The sequence below is a fragment of the Rhincodon typus genome, chromosome 15, assembly GCF_021869965.1.
Source record: "Rhincodon typus isolate 14 chromosome 15, sRhiTyp1.1, whole genome shotgun sequence".
NCBI lineage: Eukaryota > Metazoa > Chordata > Chondrichthyes > Orectolobiformes > Rhincodontidae > Rhincodon > Rhincodon typus.
The window spans coordinates 28,727,305-28,747,187 of record NC_063346.1 but is presented as its reverse complement, the minus strand read 5'-3'; the positions used below and the strand labels follow the sequence as shown (position 1 = coordinate 28,747,187).

The 19,883-nt window shown below is 38.7% G+C and overlaps 1 protein-coding gene across 1 annotated transcript in view; it reads right to left on the bottom strand.

Moving 5' to 3' along the window:
* Positions 1–392: 392 nt before the first annotated feature.
* Positions 393–19,883, bottom strand: part of LOC109912430 (BTG3 associated nuclear protein) — a 110,782-nt gene continuing 91,291 nt past the window's right edge. The window contains exons 7-9 of the mRNA XM_048605975.1: positions 15,998–16,237; positions 12,436–12,603; positions 393–571 (exon numbers count right to left, since the gene is read on the bottom strand). Of these exons, the coding sequence (XP_048461932.1) occupies positions 393–571; positions 12,436–12,603; positions 15,998–16,237 (587 nt within the window). The remainder of the gene's footprint in view (positions 572–12,435; positions 12,604–15,997; positions 16,238–19,883) is intronic.

Genomic DNA, 19,883 nt, shown 5'->3' with positions numbered 1-19,883 from the left:
ATGCAGTAGTTGAGAAAGTCAGTTTCTTTATTAAATCAGTGAGTGGCAATGACTTGGAACATATTGCAAATGTTAGTGGTGGTCTTAGAGGCAATCTACGATTTTAAAATGAAATAAACTTGTAAGGCCACAGAGAAATAATGGGAGAATGGGAGTGACTGGATTGCTCTACAGAAAGCTTGCATGGACTCATAGTTCAGAGCAATGCCTTCCTTGAGAAATGACCATGTGACCCATGCCATATAAATATATTTGAATATAATGGGAACACAAGTAAATTCTGCAATTCCAAGTTTCTCAACGAGAAAGATGAATGTAAAGAGAGGATAAACTAAATATGCAGCTGCAATATTGAAATGATAATCTCTAATTCAAGAATAATGGAATCAACCTTATGATTTATTAATTTTTCTGTGATGTATCTTGAAAATACTCACTACTTGTTGAACTTGTCCATCCTCCCCTATACGATGAATATGAACCTGCTGAGCATTTGCTAATGCATAGTGGAGTGTCTGTGCCTGATTCTGCTGTAAATCTCCAGGAGACGACACTGATCCTTGCATTCCACCTTGATAAAGAGAAGAGGAAGAAAACTGCATGCAACAAGTTTTAAATATAAAAACACTTTTATTCACAAACTTGACATTTTGTAATTTTTAAAGTAAGACACATTCTGATATTTTCTCCATGGTTTTCCTAAGTTACTGTTTCAACTAAACCCACTCTAAACAGAATGCTACAGGTCCATACGAACTTTTCATGGATGACTATTGTCCAGTTTCTACGCCTTGGTGAAAAAAATCTGACCACCCATTGGATGATCCTAGATCTTGAGGTTGGTTGGCTCACCAAGCTGGTTTGTTGTTTTGCAGACATTTCGTTACCATGCTTGGTAACATCCTCAGCGCAGCCTCCGATGAAGCATCGGCGTGTTTTCCCGCCTGGCTTTTAAACTCTGGGGTCCGTTGAGATGGATCGCCTCACTTCCAGTTTTCCTTGGTAGTGGAATGTATATGGGGTCGAGTTCAATGTGTTTATTAATATCATACTTCGTGGAGTACCATGCTTCCAGGAATTCTCGTGCTTGTCTCTGCCTAGCCTGTCCCCGGATCTTGGTGTTGTCCCAGTCGAAGTCGTGGTTCTCCTTGTCCATGTGGATTGAGATGAGTGAGTATTGGTCATGTCTTTTTGTAGCCTGTTGGTGTTCATGTACTCTTGTTGTTAGTTTCCTTCCTGTTTGTCCGATTGTAGTGTTTCTCGCAGTCTCTGCAGAGGATTTTGTAGATGACATTGGTCCTGTCCATGGCGGGGAGTGGGTCTTTAATTCGGGTGAGCAGTTGTCGTAGGGTTGACGTGGGCTTGTGTGCCACTCTGATGCCCGCGGTCATAGGAGACTTGTGGTGAGTTCCGACGTGTTCCTGACGTAGGGTAGTGTGATGAGTGTGTCGGGGTGTGTAGAGTCTTTCTGATGCTGTTCTTGTAGGCATCTTCTGACCCAGTTCTTTGGATATCCATCATTATCCTTGAACACTTGGAAGAGGTATTCTTCTTCCTCTTGGCGTAGTTCCGTGTTGCTGCAGTGTGTTGTTGCCCTTTTAAATAGTGTTCGCACGCAGCTTCGTTTGTGTGTGCTGGGATGGTTACTTTTGAAGTTCAGGACTAGGTCTGTGTGTGTGGCTTTTCGGTGTACTTTCGTTTGCAGTTCCCCATTTGTCTTGCGCTCTACCGTGACGTCCAGGAATGGGAGCTGTTGGTTCTTCTCCTCCTCTCTGGTGAATCTTATTCCGGTGAGGGTGTTGTTCATAAGTTTGTGTGTCTCTTCTAATTTAGTCCGTTTAATGATGACAAAGGTGTCGTCTACGTAGCGTATCCACAGTTTGGGTTGGATTTACGGGAGGGCGGTCCTTTCCAGTCTTTGCATCACTGCTTCTGCTATGAGTCCGGAGATAGGTGATCCCATGGGTGTCCCGTTGATTTGCTCGTATGTTTGGCCGTTGAAGGTGAAGTGGATGGTCAGGCAAAGGTCCAATAGTTTGAGCATGTTGTCCTTGGAGATGGTTTCACTGGAGCCGTGTTCTTGTTCAAGTAGTGTTGTCATTGTCCCCCTTGCTAGTGGTATGTCTATTGATGTGAATAGGGCAGTGACATCAAACAATATCATGGTCTCTTCATCTTCTATCTTTATGTCTTTGATGGAGTTGAAGAATTCTTGGGCTGAGCGGATAGAGTGGGGTGACTTGTTGACTAGGTGCCTGAGTCTTCTATGAGGTTCTTTGGCTGGTCTGTGCGATGGAGTGCCTGGTAGGGAGACTATGGGTCTGAGGGGACTTCCGGCTTGTGAACTTTAGGGAGGCCGTAGAATTGAGGTGTGTTGGTTCCTTCGGGTTTCATTTTTAAGAAGTCTGTTTTGTTGATCTGTCCTGTTTGTTTAAGTCTTTGTAGCATGTAGAGGATTTTGTTGCCTAGTTGCGGTGTCGGGTCAGTCTGTACTGGCCAGTATGTGTTCTCGTCGACGAGCAGTGCTTGTGCCTTGGAGATGTAGTCCCTTTTATTCATTATCACTGTCAAGCGCCCTTTGTCTGCAGGTAGTATTGTGATGTTCTTGTCCTTCTTTAATCCGTCCAGGACTTGTCTTTCCCGTGTGTTGAGGGTGTTGAGTTCACTCCTTCTGGTTAGTGTCGGGACTCCTGTCTGTCTTATGGTTTGTTGTATTTCTTCGTTGATATTGTTGGTCTTGACTGTGGCTTCCATTGTAGCTAGGAACTACAACTACAGGGACGCCAACAAAAACGGAATTCCTAGCTACACTGGAAGCCACACTCAAGACCAACAATATCAACGAAGAAACACAACAAACCATAAGACAGACAGTAGTCCCGACACTAACCAGAAGGAGTGAACTCAACACCCTCAACACACGGGAAAGACAAGTCCTGGACGGATTAAAGAAGGACAAGAACATCACAATACTACCTGCAGACAAAGGGCGCTTGACAGTGATAATGAATAAAAGGGACTACATCTCCAAGGCACAAGCACTGCTCGTCGACGAGAACACATACTGGCCAGTACAGACTGACCCGACACCGCAACTAGGCAACAAAATCCTCTACATGCTACAAAGACTTAAACAAACAGGACAGATCAACAAAACAGACTTCTTAAAAATGAAACCCGAAGGAACCAACACACCTCAATTCTACGGCCTCCCTAAAGTTCACAAGCCGGAAGTCCCCTCAGACCCATAGTCTCCCTACCAGGCACTCCATCGCACAGACCAGCCAAAGAACCTCAAAGAAGACTCAGGCACCTAGTCAACAAGTCACCCCACTCTATCCGCTCAGCCCAAGAATTCTTCAACTCCATCAAAGACATAAAGATAGAAGATGAAGAGACCATGATATTGTTTGATGTCACTGCCCTATTCACATCAATAGACATACCACTAGCAAGGGGGACAATGACAACACTACTTGAACAAGAACACGGCTCCAGTGAAACCATCTCCAAGGACAACATGCTCAAACTATTGGACCTTTGCCTGACCATCCACTTCACCTTCAACGGCCAAACATACGAGCAAATCAACGGGACACCCATGGGATCACCTATCTCCGGACTCATAGCAGAAGCAGTGATGCAAAGACTGGAAAGGACCGCCCTCCCGTAAATCCAACCCAAACTGTGGATACGCTACGTAGACGACACCTTTGTCATCATTAAACGGACTAAATTAGAAGAGACACACAAACTTATGAACAACACCCTCACCGGAATAAGATTCACCAGAGAGGAGGAGAAGAACCAACAGCTCCCATTCCTGGACGTCACGGTAGAGCGCAAGACAAATGGGGAACTGCAAACGAAAGTACACCGAAAAGCCACACACACAGACCTAGTCCTGAACTTCAAAAGTAACCATCCCAGCACACACAAACGAAGCTGCGTGCGAACACTATTTAAAAGGGCAACAACACACTGCAGCAACACGGAACTACGCCAAGAGGAAGAAGAATACCTCTTCCAAGTGTTCAAGGATAATGATGGATATCCAAAGAACTGGGTCAGAAGATGCCTACAAGAACAGCATCAGAAAGACTCTACACGCCCCGACACACTCATCACACTACCCTACGTCAGGAACACGTCGGAACTCACCACAAGTCTCCTATGACCGCGGGCATCAGAGTGGCACACAAGCCCACGTCAACCCTACGACAACTGCTCACCCGAATTAAAGACCCACTCCCCGCCATGGACAGGATCAATGTCATCTGCAAAATCCTCTGCAGAGACTGCGAGAAACACTACAATCGGACAAACAGGAAGGAAACTAACAACAAGAGTACATGAACACCAACAGGCTACAAAAAGACATGACCAATACTCACTCATCTCAATCCACATGGACAAGGAGAACCACGACTTCGACTGGGACAACACCAAGATCCGGGGACAGGCTAGGCAGAGACAAGCACGAGAATTCCTGGAAGCATGGCACTCCACGAAGCATGATATTAATAAACACATTGAACTCGACCCCATATACATTCCACTACCAAGGAAAACTGGAAGTGAGGCGATCCATCTCAACGGACCCCAGAGTTTAAAAGCCAGGCGGGAAAAACATGCTGACGCTTCATCGGAGGCCGCGCTGAGGATGTTACCAAGCATGGTAACGAAATGTCTGCAAAACAACAAACCAGCTCGGTGAGCCAACCAACCTCAACACCCACAACCCGAGCTACAGATCTACTCCAAAACCTTAGAGATCCTAGATCTTACCATTCCTCACAAATTGATGAAATAAACATCTTGCCTTAATAAACCTTGAAATTAAAGCCTTCTACAATTTCTTCTAAAGAAATTACTTCCACTGCATTGTGCATAGGTGTTTTGGTAACTAACCCATCTATTCTATTTATAAATGTGAGAACAACAGTAACAGCAACAGCAGGGCTGGTTCCTGGAGCATTGGTCAGTTATTCACTTTAGAAGTAGAATTGAAAATCAAAATATTTTTGAAAAGCATTAAACTTGCAAATGCTGACATCCAAAAAAAATGAATACACTCATTTAGGAAAGGTAAAATTAACATGCAAATACAGCAAAGAATTATGAAGTTATACCACACATTGCACTTTTTGCAAGGGGACTGGAATACAAGAATTAGGAAGTCTTGCTACATACACATGTTCAGTGCTTTGATGAAACTGCAGTTTTGGTCCTCACCCATAAGGAAGGCTTTATTTGTCTTGGAGGTGGTACAGTGAAGGTTCACTAGATTGACAGGCTGAGTAAAATTGGGTGTACAGTCTTTGGAACATTGAAGAATGAGAGGTTATCTCCTTAAAACATATATGATGAGAAAAGGGCTTGGCATGTTAGAAACAGAGGCTGTTCCCCTAATCTGCGGAATCTAGAACATAGGAACAGTGTCTCAGGATGAGGGATCAAACATTTAAGACTTAAATGAAAAGAAATAGTTTCACTGGAAGGTTTATAATTTTTTGGAATTCTTTATCCTAAGGCTGACTCAGTGAAAATATTTAAGACCAAGCAAGAAAAATTTTTCATTGATTCAAGGGAAATGGGGCTGAACAAGAAAATGGAATTGAGACAGAAGATCAGCCATTATCATATTAAGTGGTGGGGCAGACTTGACAGGTTATGTGTGTCTACTCCTGCTCCTACCTATGTTCTAATGTTATGCTGTTGCTCCTATCAAACTAACTATCACCACTATCAATTTATTTGTAATGAATTTTCTCCTTATCCCAAAGTGCTTCATTGGAGCCAAAAATGATAACCTAAGTCTTTCAGGTTGGTTAACTTCTTGCATATTATGAACAATTTGTTAATATTTCATATTCTTCCTTTTCTAAAATTCACTTCTGGGACATGGACATCATTGGCTGGCCAGCATTTATTACCCATCCTTAGTTGCCTACAAATTGAGTGGTTTGCTAGACCATTTTAGAGAGCAGTTGAGAGTCAGCCACATTGCTGTGGGTCTGGACAGACCAGGTGAGGATGGCAGATTTCCTTCCCTGAAGGATATTAGTGAACCAGATGGGTATTTCCAACAATCGACAATGGTTTCATGGTCAGTAGATTTTTAATTCCAAGTTATTACAGAATTGTGTTCCACTATTTGCCAGGACAGGATTTGAACCAGGGTCCCCAGAACATGAACTGAGTTTTGGATTAATAGTCTAGCAATAAAATCACTAGACCATCGCCTCCCCCATTTATGGTTGACTTCAACACTCTGAAGCCATTATTTTCAGTCCCCATTCCAAACTCAATTTCCTGGTTACAGATCCCAACTTTAACAGTTTGTGATTAATTTAGTCCATTCACAACATTTTTTAAATAATCAATTTCCACCTGCATAACATCATTTGACATTTGTCCTGTTTCATGTCATGCACTGCTGAAACATTCATCATTCCTTCATGTCAGAGGTGACTGAACTGAAACATAAAAGGTCCTGAGAGGATTTGACTGGGTGGGTGTGGAAAGGATTATTCTTCTTGTGGGAAAATCTGTAACAAGGGGTCATAGCTTATAAATAAGGGGGTCACACATTTAATACAGATGAGGAAAAAAATTATTCTCTGAGGGTTCACAGTGTTAGAAATTTCCCTCCTCAAAAGGCTGTGGATGGAGAATCTTTAAATATTTTTAAGACAGCGGTAGATAGAATCTTGATTACCAAAGGGATGAAAGATCATCAGCGATACGCGAGAATGTAAAGTTGAGGTTATAATTAGATCAGCCATAATCTTATTGGATGGTGGATCAAGCTCAAAGGGCCGAGCAGCCTACTCGTGTTCCTTCTTCATATGTGTGTCTTAACTATCACCATTCTGCTCACCTTTTATTCCATGCTTGTGACCAATCAGTATGCTTACCCAATAGGGCATTCACAATGGCTATTTAAGTACTGATTTTCTCAAATTCTCTTCAACTCCTAGAAGAGGAACAATCAGCATTTTCTAATGCTAAATACTGTAATAAAGATTCCATTATATTTTCCAACCTTGGTTATCATACCCTTACTTCTGCAAGTGATTCTTCATCCTACCTACTCTCCATTAATAGGCTTTCAAATGTCACTTTGTCAAACTCAAAATTTGCGCAATTTTTCACTTTTCTTCCTGGGTTACTTTATTATCAGCTTTATTTTCTTGCTTTTCTATTTCTCTAATCTGTCTTTTGGCAATGATATGAAATTCATTAAAAAATCTGCATTTTTAATTTACCCAATTGTTAAGCTATTTAACTGCACTTCAAAAATAACAGAATGGCACCAATACTCAGCAAAATCAAGTCAAGTACAAAAACTGGTTAAAGAAAACAAGGACTATAATAGATCAACAAAAATTCCAATTGAAGAGTGTATCAGAGGCAACTTTGAAAGTAATGGGACAAGCTTTTCAGTTATTTAGAGATTCGAGAATTGTCAACTATTGCATTGAGCCGTCAACTATTGCACTGAGCCATTAAAAAATAGCTACGAAGGAGTCATCCAGCATAGTGGAAATATTGAATGAGTACTTAATATCAGTCTTCATTTCTGAAGATGGTGCATGATTATTGGAATTGAGTGACTTAACTACTGAATTTTACAATCTTTTATGCTCTTAGGCTGTGGACATCATTCACTAGGTCAGCATTTATTGCAGTCCTCAACTGCTCTAGAGAAGGTGGTGGTGAGTTGCCTTCTTGAACTGCTACAGTTCTTGGGGTGTAGAAATACCAACAGTGCTGCTAGAAAGGGAGTTTTAGCACTTTGGCCCAGTGGCAGTGAAGGAACATCAGCATTGTTCCAAGTCAGGATGGTGTTAGCTTGAAAGGAATCTTGTAGGTGGTGATGTTCCCATGCATCTACTGCCCTATAGCCTTCTAGGTGGTAGAGGTCATGGGTTTGGAAGGTTCTGTCTGATCCTATGATGAAGGGACAGTCACTGAAAAAGCATCTAATGGTGGTTAGTTGGTTGTTTGACAAAGAGTGAGGCTAGTTCTACAGTACAAGTCTTCAGTACTATTTCTACAATTTCCTGAAAAATTCCTGTGGAGATGTTCCTGGGCTAAAATAATTGGCCTCAACAATCACAAACAGCTTCTTTTATGCTAGGTATGACCCCAGACAGCAGATCATTCCCTCCCTCCCTTCCCCTCCCAACCCACCCACTTTTTTCAACTCGTTTTGCCAAGGCTCCTTGATGCCATAATCGGTCAAATGCTGTGTTGATGCCAAGGGAAGACCTGCCTCTGAAGTTCAGCTCTTTTATCAATATTTTGGTAACAGCTTCGATAAGTACAGCAGCAGGGTAGTCCAGGTTGGAGCCAAACCGAGAATCAGTGAGCAGGTTATTCTGCTCCAAGAGCCGCTTGATAGCACTGTTGATTACTCCTTTCATCAGTTTGTTGATGATCAAATGTAGAGTATCAGGTTAATAATTGGCCAGGTTGGATTTATACACAAGACACAACTAGCCATTTTCCACAGTTAGGGAGATCCCAGATGTACTGGAACAGCTTGACAAGTAGTGAGGCTAATTCTAGAATACAAGTCTTCAGTACAATTTCTACAATTAATCAAGTTGGGACAGCAGGTGGAGGCAGAGATGGATCAGCCATTTTGGCTGAAGATGGATGCAAATACTTCAGTCTTGTGTTTAGACCTGATAGACTGAGGTCTGGCGCAGGCACAGCTTCAGGCCCTTATGCACTCTTCATTGAACCAGGTTCCCCTGACTCATTTTCCATGAGAAAAAGAAATACCTAAGCCCCATTACCCAAGCAGAAATATTAATTCACTCTCTCTGATGCAAAAGTTTTCATCTTAGAAATAAATGGGCTAGTTTCTGCACAACTACTTACAATCCTTTTACCAGTAACATCTTTACTGATTTCACAAGACAGAGTGTTTTGATTAATGTTATAGCAACAATATGATTATCATCAAATGTAAATATCAGTCAGCTCACTTCCAGTAAGGCAATTCGAATCTTCCCTTTGATTTTTACTAATAAGCACCCGGTTTTTACACTTAAGTAGACTACGGCACAGATCATATGAAACCTCACATCTATCCTAATTTCAAAGATGCAATGTCAAACTATAAGCCTCTTACATATCAAAAGATACAGTCCTAAAACAGAACAATCATGTAAACGTCATCATTATAATACATAAGCAAAACATTACAAATATTGTAAGTATGAAACATATAATGTTGCTAACTTGTGATAACGTGTTGCCTGACCTAGTCAGAGTCATATAGCATGGAAACAGTTCCTTTAGTCCAACCAGTCCACGCTAACCATAATCCCAAACTAAACTCATCCCAACTGCCTGCACTTGGCCCATACCCCTCTAAATATGTCATAGTCATGTACTTATCTAAATGTCTCTTAAACATCATAACTGTACCCACATCAACCACTTCTTCTGGAAGTTCATTCCACACACAAGCCACTCAAAAATTTGCCCCTCATCTAAAAAAAAATTCTCCTCTCACCTTAAAAATGTGCTCTTTAGTCTTGAAACTCCCTCACCCTAGGGAAAAACACCTGCGATTCACCATATCTACACCCCTCATGATTTTATGAGGTACTGCAAACTTTTCCTGCTTTTCATTGTATCAATTCCAAAAAGGATGACAAAAAAGGGAAATCTGAAGAAGAATGGAAAAGCCTGAAAAATACACAGGTCTGTTAGAATCTAAAGAACAAAAAATAATTGGGTAACTTCTTTGCAGAACACCCTATTTAGGATTTACCAACCCTAGTTCAATATTTTTACCTCTGATTTCTTACTTTGATCTCAAAAACTCAACAGTAAATTTCAGGAACAATTGCTACTTTTTAATCTTGAAATTTGAAGTGGATGTTAGGAAAAACTGGACCAATGTCATTTCAGTTTTTCAATGAAGTGACCTTCTGAAAATATCTTGCAATTCATTGAAGAGAAGGAATCAAATGCTATTGAACTAATTAGCTAGCTTTCTATTACAATAGCAAGTGTATTTGGCTCTTAACGTCGATCTGTCCAGTGCCTCTGCTTCTTTGTTTCCTGATGATTCCAATGGGAAGACGCAAGGACAAAGAAGAAAGATCTAAGGTTTATTCAACGACTATTGAAAAATTTACTGTTGGCTTGTTAAGAATTACAATGGAAAAAAGAAGAGAGAAAAAAAAAATCTGAACACGATGATAAGAGCTGCAAATGGGACAACAGACAATGGAAATATTATTCCAAAGTCAGTTAAACTACAGAGTTGACCAGACTTCAAAATTAGTTAAATACACAGACAGATGTTTCAGCTAATAATATATTTTAATGAATTCAATGCTTGCTCCAAAGAAATACTTAGGAAATCTGTTTGAAATCTGTCACAACAATTTAAGTTTCAGTTGATAAGCATCCATGGATAAATTATTGAGAACAATGCAAAATTCCTCCTTGCCTTAATTACAGTAGTGGATTACATAATATTTTCTATTAGATTCTACAACCCCCTCAGACTGTCTACCAATGGTTAGCAGGAAATAATTTGCAAAAGAAACAGACTCCAAAAATTCTGCACCACACCACACTTGCTCCAATGCTTTAAGTCCTTGCTTTAATATTTTCCACGTTTAATCCTTGTTACATGCATCATTAACTTTTTTCCTTCATCACTCAAAAATGTAAAATGTTGCCCTAATTCCCCACGCCACAACTACATTATGCTAACCAGCTCCAAGACACTAAATGTATCAACTGACATAGCATTACAGCAACAGTATAACCAAAGATTCTGCATATCCAATGTCAACTAAGCCTCATGTAATTGTTATTACATCAATTCTTTCCTTAAAGTCAAAATGTTTAATTTCACTCAGTAGGTGTAATAGAATAATCAATTAACAAAACATTTTTGGTTATTTAACTCTGAATAAGATCAGCTTGTGTCACTTTGCTTGTCTTCTGAGTGATACTCAGGATTTTTTCCCTAATTTATATCTCTGCATTAACACAAAGCAAAATAAGATTGGAATTAGTAAAAATCACAAAGGCCGGGCCTGGTAAACATTATTTACAAAAAGCACATAAATTATGTCTGGAAATAATACTGTTTGGCTGGTTAAAAATATTCTTAGATCACCAGTATCTAAGCCATTTTCCAAATACTGTGACAGAAAACAGATCTTAAAATTTAAGCTTTGTAAAAGAAAAAGTGCTTGAAAACAGACCAACAAGAAGTGTTTAACAAAGGCATTCACTTCTATTCCTATGGACAGCAACTCTACAGCTTAAAAGGAAGTAAAAGTTTCATTTCACCAGTTCGGTAAAAGTACATAAAGGTTCATTAATAAAGGTCTACAAGAACTATATTATGCCTTGATTATATTTCTACATAGTCAATTATTTTGTGAAGTAAATTATGGGCTTAGGTCTCTCATGTGGAACTAAATCAATTACCCTTTAACTGACTGACCATGGTACTAGAAAGTGAGTCAAACACGAACTTCTGTAGTGTTGATGGTTCAGATCAACATCGATTTTAGTAGCTCAGTGCTGGACAGAACAAGGACCTCTTTCGGCCTGAACATGTATAGTTGGGACAGAATAGGAGACAACGTATGAACTTTCTGGCAACAGCCAAATTCAATAGCTATAGTCTTCCTAAAGTTCAAGCAGACAAAATTATGACTCCCTCCCAATCAGACAAAATATCTTTCACCAAGAGATGGTTCAAAGTCAAGAATGTTAAACATGGAAAAGGAAATGTTGTCAATTGACTGATAAATGATGAAAGGGAGTAGGGGGTGGGTTGGAGGAAAGATCAAAGCTTTATACGCTCCAGAACTGATATTCTAGGACAGAAGAAGATAAAGCCATTGCTGGATATCTGTTACGACAGCTGGGAAACAATCACTTGAGGAAAGATCCACGGGAGATAGACTTGGGATGCAATAACAAAGAAGAGCACAGTGGATGACCATGTTTAAATACAAAGAGAACAAAGAGGAATGCTGAGCTTGTTGCTGGTTTTGACTAAGTCATAGACTTAATGCTATGGACTGAGTAGAAGCCAAAATGAAGCAATTTAAAGGAATAAAAAAGCAGAGACTAACTAAGGTGGCAATGATGTATTCAGCTCCATCATTTTAATTTCAAATTGAAAAGTACTACCTCGATTTATATATTGCTAAGTCAGCAAAGCAATATCCAAGGGATCTTACCCCTTGAATACTTTTCTAGACAGCAAAATGGATGATTACGTTAAACTATAAAATATAAGTAAAATAGGTATGATTGCTTTATTAGATTAAATGATATTATATGCATGCCTTCAAAGTTCAAAAACAAACAAATAACTGAGATGTTAGAAATATCTTTCTTTGGCAACGTATACATCATCTGGTTTTGTACCTGTTCCACTCATGACTGAAGACGAGGGTGTCCTTCGGGCAAAACCTTTTACTGCCAAGCTTTGTCCACGCTGCTTTCTGTGCCAAGCTGTTCGACATTTAGAATCTATGCTCTGTTTTATTCTGTACCAGTCTGATTCAGTGATTCCAAATTTATGGAAAAGGTGACCTACAAGTACGAAAAGCACCAAATTTGAACTCTCAGTTTGCTGAAACAATTACTTTGAAACTGCTTGCTTTTATGCCAATATGAAATTGGGAAACTAATGGAAATAATTTTAGTAACATAGTTCATCACAAAATAGTTTTCTTTTAAATACTGCGTGTTCTGGTCTAATGTTGAAATGCTTATTGTCACAGATCTATTCACGGTAATCTTAATTCTAAACTGATGACTAACAATTACTTATAATGCATCTGTTACTTTTCAATTTAAAAATAACTGTCAATAATTCAAATTGACCACATACCATGAAATAGTTTGCAATTAAACACACCATTAATTTTGTGCAAGTTTGACAGCTAATCTAGAAACTTATTAAAAGGTGCCTCATAAGTTGTCCAAAACTGATAAATTGTCATCTGACTTCCTATTCAAACATCATCTTGTTTTCTATTCAACTGTCATTAGTACAAGAACTTCATGCTACTCAAGTAATAGATTCAGGCTAAGCTTGCCACAAAATATGTCAAGTCAAATAACTCTAGTCTAAATATCCTTTTGATGGTTGAAAAATGTTAATTCCTGTAAAAGAAAATTGGCACAGAAAATTAACTTGAACCAATGTGAGGTGTTATTCATTTAGATTTTAAATTAATGCTAAAATTTGAAACAAATTAAATTTTAAAATTTGTCATTATTTGTTTAATTGCTCTTGATCTAATCTTTCTTTCCCTTTCAGAACTTGGTTGCACTTTTGCTTCATGGTTTACACTGCTCATTTTTTTGGTGTGCTTATTACCAATTCTCAAGTTAAAAAAGTTTAGGAGATGCACCATTTCTTGCCCTGTTGGCCTGAAGACGTCATAATATTTGGATGGTCCATGAAAGCCTCATGGAAAATCTTTGGGCAAGTCTAATCATCAACTGTTGATTTTCATTCACCACTCATAGCAAATTCAGCCCCATAATTTGATGTTGTATTGACACAATAGATAGAACATCACTGAATCTGTGACAGTGCCAACAATTGTGGAAGTAATGACCATTTTTTCCCAGCTTAACAGAGACTAGTTAGGGAAAAAATGGTGATCCCGGGAACTGGCAGATTGTGATTCCAAAGTCATCCTGTCCTCTTCTGACTTTCCTCCAGGTGGGACTGAAAGTAAACAATGAGAACCCATGGATCTGTTGATCAGTAATTGATAAAGGGTGACTACACGATCATAAAATTTAGGAGCAGAAATGGGCCATTCAGCCCATCGAGTCTGTTCCACCATTCAATGAGTTCACGGCTGATCTAATATGCCTTATCTCTACTGCCTTATGCCTAGAACCCTTGATCCCTTACTGATTTAAAAAAAAAGTCTATCTCACCCTTGAATATACTTAATGATCCAGTTTAGACAGCCCTCTGGTTTAAAAAAATCCACAGATTAACGACACTCAGGAAATTCCTCATCTCGGAATTAAATGGGTGAATCCTTAGTCTGAGATTGTACCCTCTGGTCCTAGGTACTCTGACAGGGGAATTAACATCTCTGTATCTAAACCTGTCAAGCCCTCTATGTTTCAATAAAGCCTCCTCTCATTCTTCTAAACTCTAATGAATACAAATCCAATCTACACAACCTCTACTCATAAGAGGGTCGCTCTAAAGCAACACAATTTGATCAGTGACAGTGAAGAGATCCAGCCATGGCCAATGACAGGCTGCTGTTCTTAGCACTACTTCTGTCAGAGAGTGCTTGTACTGCTTGACACTTCTGTTGAGAGGCAAAAGCTGACATCACACAACAGATCCAGAAGCACCCACTGCTTTCTCCTCAACTGCATGTCTCTTCGCAGAACAGATGCTACGGACCAGGTCCAGCTGGAAAGGGGCAAGACTTCTGACACAAGGTCTACCTGCTAAGGGTCAGACCTCTCAACATTTCCAAGCTTGTTTGGCCCAGACTCTCACACCAGATCACTGCTGATATCTTCTGTCCTTTGAACCATACCTTCTTTCCAGTGGAATTGGTGGGCATGCAATCCCAGTAACTAACAAGATGCCTGTCACTGGAGGTCAGAAAGTTCAGTCTAATACATATATTCATGTCTTGGTCAACTCTGATGACTACTGATGCCTAGATCCTTTCCACATTTGAACTAGAATGACTTCCATTTATATAGATGTCCACTTTTATGATCTATTCCAAACAACTTTGCAGCCAGTGAAGTATCTTTGAAGTGTAGTCACTGTTACAATGTAGAAAACAAGGTAAACAACATGTGCACGTGAGGTTCCCACAAACAGCAATGGATAATTGACTAAGTAAACAATTTTCTTGTTGTTAAAGCAAGATATATTGGCCAGAAATAACAGGAGAACTCCCCAGTTGTTTGCTTAATTATGTCACTGGATCCTTAACAACCACCTGAAAGGGCAGGCAGAATCTGAGTTCATGCAACATTACTGAATCCAATTCCATAGCAAATTAATGGATATTAAAAGGCCGCGATATGGAAATTGATAAGAATCAAAGACCAATGTTTAAATAAGCTACAAATTGGCCTAAATTTTCTGAAATTATTCAATCCAAAATACTTTCTTTCTTTGTATTTCACAAAGCTTTTCTTCAAATTTGCTCATTTAAACTTTATAATAAGAAACAAGCAGTTTCATCTTGTGCTCATCAGAACTAGGACACAAGAAACAGACTTGAAAGAAAGAGAGGGTAGTAGGAACTGCAGATGCTGGACAATCTGAGATAACAAGGTGTAGAGCTGGATGAACACAGCAGGGAAGAAGGGTCTAGGCCCGAAACGTCAGCCTTCCTGCTCCTCTGATGCTGCTTGGCCTGCTGTGTTCATCCAGCTCTACACCTTGAAAGAAAGAGACACCATTTTATACAGCTTGAGAAGAATGTGCTGATAACTGGACAATCATTGACATGGAAATTCAGCAGGAGCAGCTAACATGCAATCTTAATTCTCAGACCAGACAAGGAGAAATTGACTCATGCATCTAATCTATGTTTTCGTATGCATTTATATATATATATAAATATATATCTATAATGTCCTGCAGTGTACTTTTCACAGTGAATTTCCCTCACAAAAGTTAACTGTACATTTAAGTTGTGTTGATATAAGCAAACAAACAATCTATCCACACGACTACAGAGAGGTCGATGAGCAGTGTGGTCAACAGAGAAATAAACGTGATGTCTCACATTATGGTAATATTAGTCCGACTAAGAAATTGACAGGTTGAAATTAATATAAAAAATTAAAACAATCTATAGCCCACTTAATTGTTCTCTTTGCAGGAGAGTTAAAAGATGTAACTATAACAACACTGAGGACAGAATTGGAGAAACAGTGGTTTAGATACTCAAACAAATATCATGGTGCTTACATCGAATTCCGTAGATCATTAAAGGATCCAGCTGCTTTTTGCCATGTTTTCCCTGCCCTGAGAGATTGGATACAGCTTGAATCTCACGATGGAATAGGTAGTCCAATAGTGTCAATGCCATTTTTTCAGCTGTTCTGCAATTTGTGGCAATATGTAGCATATCAGCAGGAGTGATGGGACACCTAACCCGCATCTCAGGGTTATTCTCATCTCCAAGCCAGGTTCCATTGGGGAAATCCTCTGGAAAAAATATGTTATACAATTCAAATTTCAGAAATAGTAGACAAACAATAATTCTGAAATCAATTATTGCATACGGTTTCAATTTGGATAGTTACTATTAGAAATAATTCTCTCTCTACAGACTTGTTCAGGGACATCAAACAACACAACAAATCTTAATAACTGCTAGCTAGTGATGCCATACAAAAAGGCACAAGAGTGGCCATTCAACCCTTCAAGCCTGCTCTGCCATTCGATGGGATCATGGCTGATTTGATTTCAACCTCAACTCTATCTCCTGCATATCCTACAAAATATCTGTTCAATTTGTCTGCCATCTCTTTATCCTACATTTCCAATTCCCCAGTTTGACTTACTTGGTTAACCTTTTTTTTAAAATATCCAAAGAAATTTTTCCTATGTGTTACATATATTTTGGCTACCTATTTCTCATACTCTAATGTGTCCCTCCTTATTATTCTTTTAGCAATTCTTTGCTGCTTTTAATATTCAGTCCAAACTTCTGACCTGCCACCCATCTTTGCACAATTTTATATCTTTTCTTTGAGTTTGATACTATTGTTGCCTTTTCCTGCTAAACATGGATGGCAAGTCCACACCTTAGAATTTGTCTTATTTGTTGCAATGTATTTAGTCTGTGCTTTTTGGAATACCTCCTTAAATGTTTGCAACGGCATTTCTATTCACCCATTCCTGATTGCCAGTTCATGTTTGAAAGTTCTGCTTTCTTGACCTTATAATTGCCTTTGTTTAAATTCAAAATAGAAGTCTTGGGTCCACAATTCTCCCTTAAAATATATATAAAATTCAATAATCTTGTGGGTGCCGCCACCTCCATGGGGCACTTTCATTATGAGGTCAGTAATTAATCCTATCTCATTGGCCAAGACTGGGCCTAGCTCAGCCAATTCTCTGACTGGTGCCAAAATGTACTGGTCTAAGAAATTGTCCTGAAAATATTCAATGAATTCTTCATCTAGACTACTTTTCCCCATCTTATTTTTTTCCAATCTAAATGTAGGTTAAAAGCCCTGTGATAATTGCTGAGCCCTTTCAAAAAGGTTCCATTTCTTCCTTGATAGCCTGTCCTACTATGAGGTTACTGATAGGGGACCATGTACATAACTCACACAACTAACCTCTTGCCTTTATCATTCCTCATCTCTACCCTGACTGCTTCCATGTCCTAGTTTCCTGAATTTAGGTCTTCCCTCTCTATTGTGCTACTAGATTTTTAAATTAATTCACTCTATCTTTTCCTAGCTTCCTGTCCTTCCTAAATGTCATGTTCCTTTCAATATTCAGGTCCCAATCTTGGTCATCCAGCAACCATATCTTAGTCACAGCCAACAGGCAGTACTACTTTACCTCATTTTGCACTAGTAGTTAATCTGTTTTGTTTAGAATGCTATGTGAATTCAAATACTGTTCCTCAACTTTTGACCTTTTGTTATTTGTAACCTCTAGTCTTATCTGATTCATTCTTCGGTCTATATTCTCTTCTATCTTCCTATCATCTGTTTATGAATTCCCACAATAATTTCTTCCTCTGTTACCTTTTCTCCTGTCTTTGAATCATTGCAACTTCCCAAATTTGGACCCTTGACCCCATATTTAGTTAAAAACCTGAGGTTTTTGACTTGCTTGCCGAGCTGCTTTGTTTTTGTTCAGACGTTTCGTCACCATGCTAGGTGACATCATCATTGGAGCCTCTGATGAAGCGATGTTATTCTACTCCGCTTAGAATTTATACTGTCCGATCCATTATGGTGAGTACTGTTTTTCCAGTTTTGATCTGTATGGGTTTACATATGGGGTCCAATTCTATATGTTTGTTGATTGAAGTACAGGTAGAGAACCATGCTCTAGGAGTTCCCGTGCGTGTCTATGTTTGGCTTGGGCTACTATGGTTACTTTGTGCCAGTTAAACTGATGGCCTCCTTTGTCTGAATATACAGATACAGTTTAAAACTTGCTCTACTTCACCAATTACGCAGTTCACAAGAACACCAATCCCAAAGGTATAGATTCCACTTTCCCAAATAATGATGCCAGTGCTCAATGAACCAGAACTCACTTCTCCCATACCAGTTTTCCAACCATGCATTCATCTTTCTAACCTTGTTTACCCTTGTTTGCCAATGTGCATGCAACTGAGATAACAATGGAGATTATTACCTTTGAGGTTCTTAATTTGATGCCTAGATCCTCATACTGGCTGTGCAGAACCTCTTTCCCTGTTCTACCGATGTCATTGGTGCCTACATGGAACTAAATAACTGGATCCTCTTCCCCCCCGCCCCATTATTATGCTTGACCTCAGTTATTATACCTATCTCAAACCCACTGGTATATTTAATCACAGAGACAAGTCAAAATTTTCAATTCCAAAATTAGAAGCTCTTTTTGAAAAATAACTTCTAAAAAATAATTTCTCATTGCAAATTACATGGATGTGGCAACTTTCCATTTTCTTGTACAAATACCCATGTCTCACATGAGGCTAAATCTCAACAGTTAGTGTCAGGGAGTGTCACATCAACTTTTAATTAAATTCTCACTCAAATTCAACAAACAAATCTTTGATAGGATATAAGTGGATTTGATTTGAGCAAATGTAGCACCCATACATACAAGTACATATAATGAAACAATAAATTTGTACTCTTATTTACCATATTTATATTGTTAAAATATGAATATTTAAATCAAATATTACACCATGGTCACTTTACAAATTGATATTGACATGAAAACATCTATACTTAACTGGAAAATGCAGAATTTACAATGAACAATGAAACCAACTAACCAGTTCCATTACCAATTTCGAGGACACTTGAGATTTTGAAATTATTACTTTTTAAAAAGCATTCAGTATAATATTTTTATTTTCACAATCACATGCTTCTGTGAGATGAATTCAACAATGCATTAGATTTGAGGAGTAAATATTAAGATGTTCTCTATATTATTAATAACCAAATCCAATCAATATGTTTAAGATAAACAGAATTTGCTTTATAATATGAAAGAATGAACAGGCAAAAGAAAGAGATATTAACCTGGAAATTATAAATACACCATGACAGGAATGGCTAGAGAGTACAAATCTGAGAGTAAATTAGTGACTTGTTGAGTGTCCTAAAAGATACACTTAATAAGGATAGGTTAATAGAGATGTAGTAGCAGACATTTAAAGGGATATACAGAAGAAGTACATTCTAAAGAATAAGAAAAACTTCAAGCAACAATCTCACCATTCGTGGTTAATTGAAAAGGTTAAAGATAGTATAAAACATAAAGAAAAGAAAAAGTACATAATTGTGCAAAGACAGTGGATATATCAGGTCATTGCACTGAACATAAAGAAAGCAGAGAATAACAAAAAACAGTAAGAAAAATTAGAGTATGACAATGGCAGCCAAAAATAAGAGAAGATAGCAAAAGTGTTTATAAATATATATTTTTTAAAGTATTATCCAAGTAAGCATTAGCCATGTGAGAACACGAGTCTGGAGAAATGATAATGGAGAATAAAAAGATGACAGATGAATTGAGCAGGTATTTTGCGTCAGTCCTTACCACAGAAGAAACAAGTAACGTCCCAAAGGCAGCAGGGAAATGGTACTAAGTTACTGGA